The sequence below is a fragment of the Erpetoichthys calabaricus genome, chromosome 2 (assembly GCF_900747795.2).
Source record: "Erpetoichthys calabaricus chromosome 2, fErpCal1.3, whole genome shotgun sequence".
NCBI classification, from domain to species: Eukaryota; Metazoa; Chordata; class Cladistia; order Polypteriformes; family Polypteridae; genus Erpetoichthys; species Erpetoichthys calabaricus.
Window position 1 is genome coordinate 205611688 of NC_041395.2, and position 13268 is coordinate 205624955.

At 40.7% G+C, this 13268-nt stretch overlaps 1 protein-coding gene across 4 annotated transcripts in view; it reads left to right on the forward strand.

Moving 5' to 3' along the window:
• dis3l2 (DIS3 like 3'-5' exoribonuclease 2) overlaps positions 1–13268 on the forward strand; it is a 612176-nt gene that overhangs the window by 225964 nt on the left and 372944 nt on the right. For all 4 annotated transcript variants that reach the window (XM_051922221.1, XM_051922220.1, XM_051922222.1 and 1 more), the window contains exon 8: positions 11067–11296. In XM_051922221.1, coding sequence (XP_051778181.1) covers positions 11067–11296 — 230 coding nt within the window. The remainder of the gene's footprint in view (positions 1–11066; positions 11297–13268) is intronic.

Genomic DNA, 13268 nt, shown 5'->3' on the forward strand with positions numbered 1-13268 from the left:
ATGAAGCAGGTTTTCCTGATAAGTTTGTTCAAGCATTGTGCGTCTTTTGAACTCAAGTTGCATCCCCAGGAGACAATAGCATAGGACAATGCATTGGCGACTCCAGACTGGTATACATTAAAGGTCCTGAGTCTAATCAGGTACAGTCTGCTCTGGCCCTTCTTGTACAGATCAGTCCAGTTTGCTGTTTGTCTACCCCCAGATTCTTGTACCTCAGCATCCACTTCCCCATTGCTCCCCACTACCACACACCAAATTCAACTCTTTTGTCTTGCTGATGTTGAGCTGGAAGTGGTTCTCCCTGTACCACACGACAAAGTCTGCCACATGCCCCCTGTACTCCAAATCATCTCCATTATTAATATAGCCTATGATGGAAGAGTCATCTGAGAATTTCTGTAGATGGCAAACTCTGCTATTATACTGGTAGTCCATTGTGTACAGGGCAGAAAGAAATGGGAATATTGTAGTTCCCTATGGTACTCCAGTATTACACACCACCATTTCTAAAACACAGACCCTGAGTCTCACAAACTGTTGTCTATTGGTCAGGCAGTCCATGATTCAGGAGATTGTGGGGGCACCAAGAGCCGAGTGGTGTTTAAGGCACTGGAAAATTCAAAGGACATGGTGTTGGCTTTATCCAAGTGGGAGTAGGCTCTGTGGTACATGTAGATCAGAGCATCTTCCACACTACTGTATATGTGCCTAATAGGCAAACCGTAGAGGATCATGATGTTAGGAAACCAGGAACTGGAGCTGTTCCATGACCAGCCTCTCAAACGTTTTCATAATTTACAAACAGAATGCCACATTCACTTGACATTCATAATGGTCACTCGCTTTTAATAAAGTAAATAGCTTTGCAAGTCCCATTTTATGAAAATTACTATGGCCATGCATGTTTGGAAAGAATTAATTACAACATTTTTATTTAACTATTTATTTAGACTGTGTTAATTGGCACTTGCAAATTATCACTGTATTTAGATATACCTACGCTTCCATATACAGTGGAACCTCGGTTTACGACCAAAAAGTTTGCCAAACTTGCCTCGGTTCACGACCACACACTCGGTATACAAACAAACCAGTTTCCCTTTCGGTTTGTACATGTTCAGTCTCTCCCTGTGCATTTCCTGTGCAGCTAGCAAGAGAAAGAGCGAGAGAGTACGCGACACACACACACACACACAGGCAGCGCTAGAGAGAGACGCGCACACACACACAGAGGCAGCCTGAGAGAGAGAGCCGCGCACACACACAGGCAGCATGAGAGAGAGGGGGCTGGACGCATAAAGTAGGTAGGCAGTTAAAGAATGCACTGGGCTTGATTTTGTTTTCACTTCTGTTTACAGCGATCGGTTCATAGTGTGCATTGTTGCAATGTTACTTTTCTTGGTGGTTTATTAAATTACGGATTTTTTCAAATGTTCATTTTTTTCCCTGTGCTTAAAACTCATTAAAAAAAAAAAAAAAAAAAAGTGTTTTTAGCCAGCGGTTGGTAGCGCTATAGTGCGAACTGTTGCAGTGTTAGTTTTCTCTGTTGTTCAAGGTTTTCTCAGTGTTATTCAATGTTTTTACATTTAGTTTACTATTACGCTGTGCATTCTATGGTTTAATCTTAATACATAATTCGCCTGCCTCCTCACTCACTCACGTCAGTCCCAAGCCGAATGCGCAGTCGCCTTCTGCGCAGCTCCCCGAAAAACCTTACGAGACCGACATCTAACCCCAATATTGCGGCAGGCGGCGAATTTACGGCCGCAAAAATTCAAAGAGAAAGGAGACTTCGATTAAAGCTCTAGAGGCCTGAAAGGCGATTTTGACTACAGCTTGAGGCCTAATTATGCATTCTGATTCATTTACGCATTCATTTAATACACCTATATTACCTACACCAGGTTTGTGGTGCTTATACTTATTACTATTCCATATTGTACTGGAACATTCATCATTCAATATTATACTATAGGCCTGGAAAATTCATCAACTAACAGTACAAGCCTGTACAGTAATGAGTAAAGCGGACTACAATCATTACAAAACAACTTCTTTGTTACTTATCATTTGTTCTTCATACACTGCTGACACAAATTCGTGCCCATTTCATCTTACGTTGTCGAAACAGGCTCTTTGTCTAGTTAACTATATTTGTGCTTAAAAACTTAAAAAAATATATATTTACATACAGTTCGTATGGTCTGGAACGGATTAATTATATTTACATTCAATCCTATGGGGGAAATTGCTTCGGTTCACAACCAAATTGGTTTATGACCAGAGGTTTGGAACGAATTATGGTCGTGAACTGAGGTTCCACTGTGTATATAAATATATATATATAAATATATATATATATATATATATATATATATATATATATATACAGTAGACCCTTGACTAACGAACTCAATTCGTTCGCGAGGGCTGGTTGTAACTCAAGTTGGTTGTAAGTCAAGGCTATTTTTCCCATAAGAAATAATGGAAATACCCATAATGCGTTCTGAACCTCCCACTGCAACACTTACTTAACCTTTTCATAATTAAAAAAGGGTTGTATAATGTGCATAATTTACCAAAACACCAATAATTTTTCTAATGTACTAACCAAAAAGTTATAAAAAGTGCCTAGCCTACCAGAAACAACAATTTCATACTGTACTCACCATTTAATTGACATCTTTGGGCTGCAGGAAGGGAGGAGGAGGAGAATGAAATGGTAGGTGGTTATTGTTTAGAAGGAGCCTCCTTATGGAAATCTTTTCTTTGTAAAATTGTCGAGATGGTGGATTTCGACATGCTGTACATATTAGCGAGATCGATCACACGAACACCACTCTCATATTTCTGCACAATTTCCTTCTTCATTTCGATTGTGATCAATTCCTTTACCTTCGTTACCTTCTCTTCCTTCCTTAGCAATTATCGAAATAAATTATATAAATCACTGCACTGACAGAAATTATGTCCACAAACACATGTATCTGGGCTCCGACTGATGCTTACGAACGCTTTCGGCTGTTTGTTTACAATCGCACAAGCGGATACACGTGACCGCATTCGGGTCATCAAGTTGATCGCATGTCAGGCCGGTCATATATCAAGGGTCGACTGTATGTATGTGTGTATATATATATATATATATATATATATATATATATGTGTGTGTATGTTAATGTGCATGTGTGAGAGAGAGAGAGAGAGAGTGACCCCTGTGATGGACAAGCATCCTGCCCAGGCTTTTTTACAGCCTTTGGGCCCAGTCCTGGTGGGATAGCCTCAGACAAAACTCAAAAAACCCAAAAGAAAAGTGAACCTTTGGTCCAGACTGAGGTCCAGAGAGCTGCGGAGCAGGCTTTTATTAAAGATACCTGTATACTTGTCTTTGCTTGCCAGATTTCAAGTGTCACAGCATTGAGTCTGAAATATTGTGAGACTTTGTTTTTTTATTTTTCAGGAATTTGCTAAAAATCCTAAAATCCTGTCTTTTCTTTGTCATTTTGAGGTACTAAGTGTTATTTGGTAAGAGAAAAATTAATTTAAACTATTTTAGCATAAGGCAACAACGTAACAAAATATGAAAAAAGTTTAGGGGTTTCAATACTTTCTGTTTGTGTGGTTGAAAACTCTTCAAGAGTTGTGTGATACTATTGAGTCATCCTGATCCAAAATTGCCAAGTAATGTTTCCAGAATGTATTTAATGAAGTTGGAACTGAGTGTACTTGTTTGTACACTATATGTAAAATACACACATAGTAGCTGAGTGAAAGTGACAAAAACATTTTGTGCTTGAACCTGATATTTGTAGTTTGTGTTGCTGATTTTTATGTGAGAAAATATTAGTACATGCGTAATAAAATTTGTGAATTGCAATTTTTTTTTTTTTACTGTTTGCCGTTTATGGTGCATTTTTCTTATTTCGAGATTCAAGTCAACTTGGATAGTAACAACTTCAAAATTGAATATTATTATATCATTTAATTTCTAATCCTACTACACAGTGCACTTTCAAAGATCCATTCTCTCTTAGCTAATGTATACCGCAGCCAGTCCCCATTATTGTGGTATAATTGTCACATCTCTGTGGCAGGATATGTCTAGAAGAAGACCAAAAATCCAGCTAGCATCCGTCATCCACATTGAAAGAAAATGTTGCTGCCAAGGTAGACTGGAGAATGTGAGATCACAGATACTATAGGGATTAGTTATAGGTCATTTGAGTGCATTCTTTATGATCAGTTATACATCAGCAAGGTCTGTCCTTATTGAATGCCCAGAATGTTTACTCCAGAAGTGAAGCATCACTGAATCTGATTTTCCAACAAGGATCTTGAACTAATGAATTTAGACTGAGAGACATTTAAGAAAGTTTTGATAACTTTTAATTAAACTTGAATACATCACTGTGATCCACAGTCAAGAATAACCAGTTGAAAAATGGAAACATGGTGATTTTCCAAATCCTGACCCTGTATGACTTTAACCTAGTTCCATAATCTGAATGCCTACATGGTCTTCCTGTTTGAGATACATTATGCCAGTGATGAAAAATTAAGTTTTACTTCAGAAAATTGGTCACACAAGCATGGCAAAATATTTGATTTCAGTGACTCAAAAAAATCTTTCTGAGCATTACAGCAAGTGTTAGATTTCAAAGGGATTATGTTGAAAAATTTGTGGTTTTACTGGTGATTATGTTATTATTTTAGGATCATTAAAAATCCACAAGCCCTGGTGCCTTCCTTTAAAACTAAAAATCTTATTCGGACCTCAGAGCCCGGAGAGACATCGACCAGCATGTGTAGACTCACATCTTGTCCGACCCGTGTCCTTGCCGCCAATCCCGTGGCATCCGTGGACAACCAACGAGCCGTGCTCCACCAAAACCGCTGCCAATCCAGCACAGGTGCTCTGTACTTCCACTGTTGCCAATAGCTCCACTCGATGAAAGTACCCCTGAGCATGATGGTCACTCCTGCTCCCAAAATGCTCAGCAGGAGCAACCCATAGCCCCCTACTGAGCAATGGCCGCTCGCTCCTCATTGGGGCTCTATTCCCGTCCACCTGCTTCCACTCTGTTCACTGGCTTGTTTTCTCTCTCTTTCTCATGCATGCTTCTTCTCCCGTCTTTTAACACCTGCTCTGTTCTTGACTGCTTTACTTCCTTCCTTTCTTCTCTTTTCTTATTTTTGTGCTCCCCTTCATTGGCTGGGGAGCTGTTGCAGGTGGAATTCCTGATTACCGATTTAGGCTGATAATAAGGCAATCAGACTGCACAAACATGCTGGCTAGGGAACACATGAACGGCTGACTGCCTCGCACCAACCTGGAGACGGGAGCGTCTTCGGCAGACCGCTTGCACTTGCTCCAACTTCCCAGCGTGAATGTGTTCATTATTTACTTATTAATTAAAATGGCCGCTGTTTTTGAGCCGCGGACCCACTATACCAAATACCTCCTCCCTTAAAACGTCAGTTGCATGGGAAGGCTCCATTCCTCTACCAACCCAGTGCAGCTGGTGGCCCAGGTCTGCGGCTTGGCCCTGTCACTGCACTAAAAGTAAATCAATAAAAGCACTAAAACAACCCAAGCCGCCTTGTAAAACAAGGACATTAAAAGATTAAAAACTTTTAAAACAAAACCAATCAAATCAGTCCAGTAAAAAGTTCAGACATTATAATGTTCTATTCCAGCTTGGGTTCCGTGGGTTCTTTCAAAAGTCAGGCACCTATCCCACTTGCTGCTCTGCCTCCTGTTCTTCAGTCTCCATCGCCAGCTCATCCCAAGGCTGCTACCTTTTGCGATGGTGCGAGTCGGCCCATGGCTCCTTCTTCGCTTTTGGGAACCTCTTGAACCTGACACCGTTGATAATGTAACTGGATGAGCATAGCAGATGAGGACAGAACAAACCAAGCAAGAGGATGGTGAAAAGTGCAAGTGCTTTTATTATTGTTAAAAAGTGTTCAATTGTGACGATGCGGGTTCGACTCCATGCTCCCATCTTCTGTCTGGGAGCCCTTGAACCCAACACTGTCGGTAATGTCACCGATGAGCTTGCAGTGAGGCACAAACAATGGAGCAAGGGGGATGGTGTACAAAAGTGCAAAGTGCTTTTATTAAAACAACAATCAAAAACAATGTTCAAATTAAATAAAGTGCAGTGCCTTCTAAAAAGTCTTCATTAAATAAATAATCCATAAAACAAAAGTGAAAAGTGGAGGTTAAAATCCATTAGAAAAAATCTTTAAAACAATGAGGTTAAAATAACGCAGGCAGCAATCTTTTAAAACCAAAACAAGCCCGGTGTCTTCTTTCCTCTGGCAACTTCCCTGCTTCTCCCGTTTGGGCTTCTCAATAGAGGAGTCGCCCTACCTGCAGCTGACCTTCTCTCTACCTGCTTCAGCTGATCGGATCATCTCACCAACCCCTGGCTCCGGTAGGCTCCTCCAGACAGCGACATGGGTTCCATAGTGACCAGGGCGTCCGCTGTGGGGAATACACACCCCAAGTCCCGACTCCCGCAGCCTTATGCGGAGAGTCATCCGCCTTCCGGTCACTCCTGCTCTTCAAAATAAACTCGGCGGGAGCGACCACTACGACTACGCCCTGGGTGTCGGCTAGACACCCAGGCTCCCTTTTCAGCTGCATGCAAGCCTTCACTCGCTCGCTGTCCCGCACCGGCTTTCTCTCTCTCTCTCTCCACTCTTCCTGTTTTCTACCTTCTCCTGCAGCCTCCGTTTCTTTCTTTCCTTGTTTTCTCCCATTTGGCTGACTCGCGCTTCTATTTATGAAGGGGAACGTGGTAGTCGCAGCAATCAGCAGCTCCTGGGAACAATTACGGATGTGGACCGCCTCTCACCTGTGCACTTAGGCGAAGAACGCCCACACCACGAACTCCTCAGGAACCGCTTCGGCTACACACCACCATGCCCTCTCGCTAAGCCGCAAGTACGGTGATTATTTATTAAAACTGGCCTTTTTAACAGCAGCTGTGGACCCGCTATACCACATCAATAAATAGAAAAATCCCATTAAAAACAAGGGTAATATGATGTAGTGCATGAAACTCATTAAAAATGTGCAAGCCCTGGTGCCTTTAAAACTGACGCCTCTCTGGCTTATCCTATTCGGACCTCATAGCCCAGAGCGACATTGACTAGAAGATGCAGACTCCCATCTTGTCTCACTTATGACCCCGCCACCAGTTACACTGTATCCACAGGTAACCAACAAGCCCTGCTCTGCCCAAACCGCTGCCAATCCAGTCCCCATCTGGCGGGAGCGCTTTGCACTTCCACAACTGCAAATGGCTCTACCCAGCAAAAGTACCCCAAGCTTGATGGTCACTTCTGCTCCCAGAATGCTCAACAGGACCGATCTGGATACGGGATGTCTTCAGCAGACCTCTTGCACCTGCTCCAATTCCCCAGCGTGAGCATGTTCATTATTTATTTATTAATTAAAATGGCCACTTTTTTGAGCCGCAGACCCACTATACCACAGTATATGTCTTCTGCAAGTAGCTGGTTAGTCCTCTTCCAGGGGTCACTGTTGCTGATTGTGTTGGGCCAGTAAATCTGTAGCATCTTCCTTAGGCAGCTGTTTATGAAATCTTGCACTCTCTTGACTATAGCTGCTGTGATTCTTCAAGTCTCTGTGCAGTACAACAGCACCACCTTAATATTTGAGTTAAACAGTGTAACTTTAGTTTGGACTGAGATTACCTGTGATTTCCATATCTTCTTTAACTGCATAAATGCTGTTCTTTCTTTGCCAATTCTTGCTGTTACATCTGCATCTGTCCCACTTTCTTTGTTAGCGATACTTCCCAGGTAGGTGAATGTTTCTACTTCTTCCAAAGCTTCTCCTTCGAGCATCATCTGGTTCAGGTTGCTTGTATTGATCTTCAGGATCTTGGTCTTCCTTCTGTTTATATTTAGCCCTACTTGTGCTGAGGTAGCTGCTACTTGGTTAGTTTTCTCCTGCATCTGTTGCTGTGTGTCCAATAGTAGTGCCATATCGTCAGTATAATCCAAATCCTCCAGTTGCATCCAGGGTGTCCACTGGATTTCTGTTTGCCTCAATACTGTGGATGTCTCCATAATCCAATCTATTGCCAGGAAGAAGAGAAATAGTGACAGCAGGCAGCCTTGCCTTACCCCAATTCTCATCTTGAAATCCTCCGTAGGCTGCCCACTATGGATTACCCTACAGGTTAGTCCTCATATGAATTTCTAATAACATTAACAATCTTAACTGGGATTCCATAATGTCTGGCATGCTGATATTACTGTCTTTTATTTTATTCCACTCTCAAGTGACTTTAACTGCAGGTGGACGCTCCACGCAACTGTTGCTTCAGTTCTGCCTTTGTCCAGAAACGGTTTCATAAGCTTTATGACCTTAGTCTCAGAAAGACTTTCTCCCATAGGGCGACTGGGATCTTTTCCTGAATAAACCTACAGCTAAAATCACTTCAGTACACATGCACTTTGTCAGCATGCTCGTGTCGAGCAAACAGAGGAAGCTCTGCAGTTAACTTGCAACTTTACACTGTAGGAAGATGCGTAAATAAATCATGGTAAATATCATTCGATCCAGCTTTTATGTAAGTAACATAAATGTTTTTAAATAAAGACCATCACAAAACATAATCACAAACTGGACTTTGCATGATACCTTGGCAAGCTCTGTAAGCCGTGCTTTTTCTTTGAAGGACAGGTTTGTGGCAGGATGACGCTGGACCTCTTGTGGCATCCAAACGGTGCCATCTTTCACCTTTACGCCTGGTGCAGCTGTGTTGTTCTTATATGTGAGTGGACGTTTCTTGTGGGGAGGACTTCTGTTCTCTTTCTCCAATGTAGAACCCCCTTCCTCATCTGAGTTCACCTCTATTATAGCACGTCTTTATTTGAAAAGAGCAGTGTCAGATTAGGGGGAGCGTGAACGCGACTGAGAGAATAAAACTGAATAATTAAAAAAAAAAAAAAAAAAAACTAACCTTTACAAGTACCATACATTTACACCAGCTGTTACAGATTCAAATCAAATATATGTTTTTTTGTATAATAGTAACAATAAGTGCAGCTTATTATTCAAAACGTTTATTTTGGTACGCGGGAAGGCTCAAACCCGCAACCTGTTGATTATGAGTCAGCAGTTCTTACCGTTGTACTACCAAAGCAGTCATGCCAACAAAGTGCACTAACACAATTTCTTTTTCTTCAGTTATAGTCTTGAGTAAAAGCACACTTCAGTCTTCACACATTATACACTTCATGTCAAATATTGTCGTTAGTACTAAAACATAGAAAAAGTTTGTCTTTTAGGTACATGTTCAACATTTCTTGCATTCCCTGTCCTCCTACACTTACATAGATCTTTGTAGACACAGAACACACATGCATGTGTTCCAAATAATGATATATTATTTACCCTATACAGCTCCAGGTAACTCACTCCCAGATAAACAAGACTTGAGCTGGGAGAGCTTTTTGCCCTTCTTGCAGCGGAGATAGCAGGCTGCTTGCTGCTTTTGCTTATCAACACATATACAACACAAAAGACACTGATAGAGAGGTGCGAATGGATTTAAGTTCGGCCGGGTTTACGAGTTTTTTCATATGCTTTGGTAATTCTAGTGTTAAAGAATGAAGTTAACCCCTTAACCGCCCTCTGCCGGATATATCCGGCACCGTTGTTTTATTGCTAACGCCATACTGCCGGAATTATCCGGCACATTTGCCTGTGGTTATATGAATGCCTGGCAAGTAGTATAACTGACGGTTTGGCGTGGGTATTATTACTACGTTGTATTTCGACAAGTCTGTGGTTGTTTTGGCCGGTCATGTGACGTGATTCGCATGTAACAGCTGTGAATATGGCGAAACGTAAACTGACTTCAAGTGAGGCTTTGCAGGCTGATCATGATTGTAGCAGTTCTGAAGAAGATTTTAGTGACAGTGATGAGCAGCAACGTGCGCTGCATGATACTGTGAATGAAGACGCATCGGATGACGACGCTGAGTGGGTGTATCCCCAGCATCTCAGCTGGGCTGCTGCCCGAGGTGAACTACCTTTTCTGCATTCGTTTGAGGGAACGTGTGGCTTTATTGTTGATGTAAACAATTACACTGCTGAGCAGTTTTATGAGCTGTTTGTGTCACCTGATTTGATCAGACATTTTGTTCATCAGACAAATCTGTATGCAGCACAGTTTATTGAGAAAAATCCCAATTTACCTCCACATTCCCGTGTTCGTGCTTGGTTTGACACTGATGAAAACGAAATGAAAAAATTCATTGGGATTTTGATGTTGATGGGAATAATCAGAAAACCAGATATTGAGATGTACTGGTCTACAGATCCTATGTATGCAACACCTATTTTTGCAGCTGTCATGACACGTAACCGATTCTCTTTGCTGCTGAAATTCTTTCATTTGAATGACAACAGAAACGAGCCAGATAAGAAAGATCCAAACCGCGACCACTTGTTCAAGCTACGTCCTTTGATTGATCATTTATTTGAAGCATTTCAGTTGCCCTACATGCCAGGACCGTCAGTTGCAGTTGATGAAAGGTTATTGTCGTGGAAGGGCCGCTTACAGTTTCGACAGTATCTACCATTGAAAAGGGCACGGTTTGGTATCAAGATGTTTTGCTTAGCTGAGAATTCAGGTTACATTTATAGATTTCGTGTATACACTGGCAACTTGCACAACATTTAGTGGTCAATACTGCTTGAATAAATGTAAAAAAATGTAAAAAAAAATGTAAAAAAGTAAAAAAACGAAAATTGTTCAGATTTCGCCTGGCGTGGGGAATATTTAGGGAGTTGGCGGTTAAAGGGTTAAAGAATGCCTTCATGCACATCTTTTTATATTATAGACTTAAAGCACCAGCATAATGAGTTTATAGTATTTCTTGGAATGATCTTGATTCAGGTTATTTAGGCATATTTTCACTCTTACATTATGTGGGAGATGTGTGATTTTTAACCTAGATTCTTCATTAATGGCTAATCAAAAGTATGTTTACAATGTGTTTGTCTTCTACCCCAGGTTGTGTACATTGTAGAGAAGAAGCATTCTCGAGCCGTGACAGGGTTTATCAAATTATTGCCAGAGAAGAGATATGCCATGTTTTCCCCAGTGGACCACAGAGTGCCTCGAGTGAACATTCCTCTAGCTAGCTGTCCTGCTGATTTTCCAATGCGACCTGAAGATTACTGCAAAACCCTTTTTATCTGTCGTATTGTTGACTGGCATGAAAACAGCAATTTTGCAGAAGGGTAAGTAGGCTTTCTTGAATTTTTTTATGTTAAATAAATAATTGAAGTGCCCTAATATAAAATAACTAGTAAAAGGTAGACTTAATTTTCATTGATTGCCCATTTTAAAAAATATAATTTAAAAATTAAAAGTGGTCAACAGCCAGGCTTGGAAGCTTCTTTTGGTAGATGAAATTAAACAGTTAAAGTAACTAATTTTGCTCAAATCCTGTGGCAGGACATGTTGCATTAAATATGCTTAAATCTTGCTGCAACAGTCCCATGGAAAGGTCAAATCAAACATTTTTTAGATAAATGTGTGCAAATATTTTTTAATAAAAGCAAGATGAACAAATACAAATGCATAACTTGATAAACAAATGCAATTAAATTTCAGCCTGTACTCTCGTGTCAATTTTCCTATTCGGACTAGAAATCAGAAAAAAGACCAATAGATTGGTTTAGCAGCAGGTGATATACTGGTTGATCCTCAATAATGCGGAGGGGTATAGATGGTGAAAATATTCTTTCATTATGGACTTTTAGAATGCCATTTTACTAGTATGTTAAAAATTTATGAACACTTTTAAACATAAAATATCAAAACGTGCATGCAAAAGGAATATGATTTTTGTGTCTGTACTTTAGAGTCTTAAGGTGATGTCTGTGTATATGAACTTGTATATGAAATGTGTAGTAAATGAGACTACCTCTTTGGGAGAATTACCCAGAGTACCATGCGGTTCACCTTGATAGACTAGGTGATGCAAACAAGAAAGGTGGACAGGAAGAAAATTTCTTGTACTGTATTTGCTTTGCAACAGTGGTACGAGTCAGTCAGTGAAGTGGGAGAAAATAAACTCTAACTAGCAGACTAATTAAGGTTAACACCCGATCATGAAATGAGGAGCCTGCAGTGTTTACCTGCAATCACTTCAGAAATGTCTCCCATCTGCTAACGTCCAGTGGTCTTAATACATGGCTACTGGTGTGTCTGCTAAAGGAATTCTGGCTTAGATAGTCTGACTTAGTTTGGGGAAAGCAATGCAGATGGTGTTACACCTCAGCTGGGCTAAGAGGCAAGATGGAACCAGCAATTTAAACAGCTTGGAAGTGAACGAGGCAGATGAGAGTGTGTAAAAACACATGGCAGAAGCTGGTAATCGCATTTTAGACCAGTCAAGGAAGGGTACGGCAGACAGCATAATTGCCGTGACACCCGTGTAAACCACCACTTTTATATACCTCCTATGTTAAATTTTCCAATGTTAAAAACATTTTTTTATAACAAACTAAGTCCCAGATGCATATATTTTGTTAATTGAGATATTACTGTATGCATAATTATGAAGTATGTACTTGCGTGTAGTTTTTACTTATACAGTGGAACCTCGGTTCACAACCAAAATTCGTTCCAAACCTCTGATCGTGAACCGAAGCAATTTCCCCCATAGGACTGTATGTAAATACAATTAATCCGTTCCAGACCGTACGAATTGTATGTAAATATATTTTTTTAAAGATTTTTAAGCACAAATATAGTTAATTACACCATAGAATGCACAGTGTAATAGTAAACTAATGTAAAAACATTGAATAACACTGACACAAACACCTTGGCTCCCTGCTCAGTTGCATGCGCAGGCTCGCTCTCTCTCTCTCTCTCTCTCTCTCTCTCTCTCTCTCTCTCTCTCTCAGCCTGCACGCGAGCCCCCCATGTAAACATTGCAGCAGTTTGCGCTATACCCTTACAATCCGATCACTGTATAAACACTTTTTTTTTAAATGAGTTTTAAGCACAGGGGGGGAAAAAAAAGGAACATTTGAACAAATCCGAACTTTATTTAAAAGCCAACCAAGAAAGTAACATTACAGGAGTTCACGCTAATAGCATTACAACCCGATCGCTGTAAACACACTTTTTAAATGAGTTTTAAGCACAGGGGGAAAAAAAAGGAACATTTGAACAAATCTGAACTTTATTTAAAAGCCA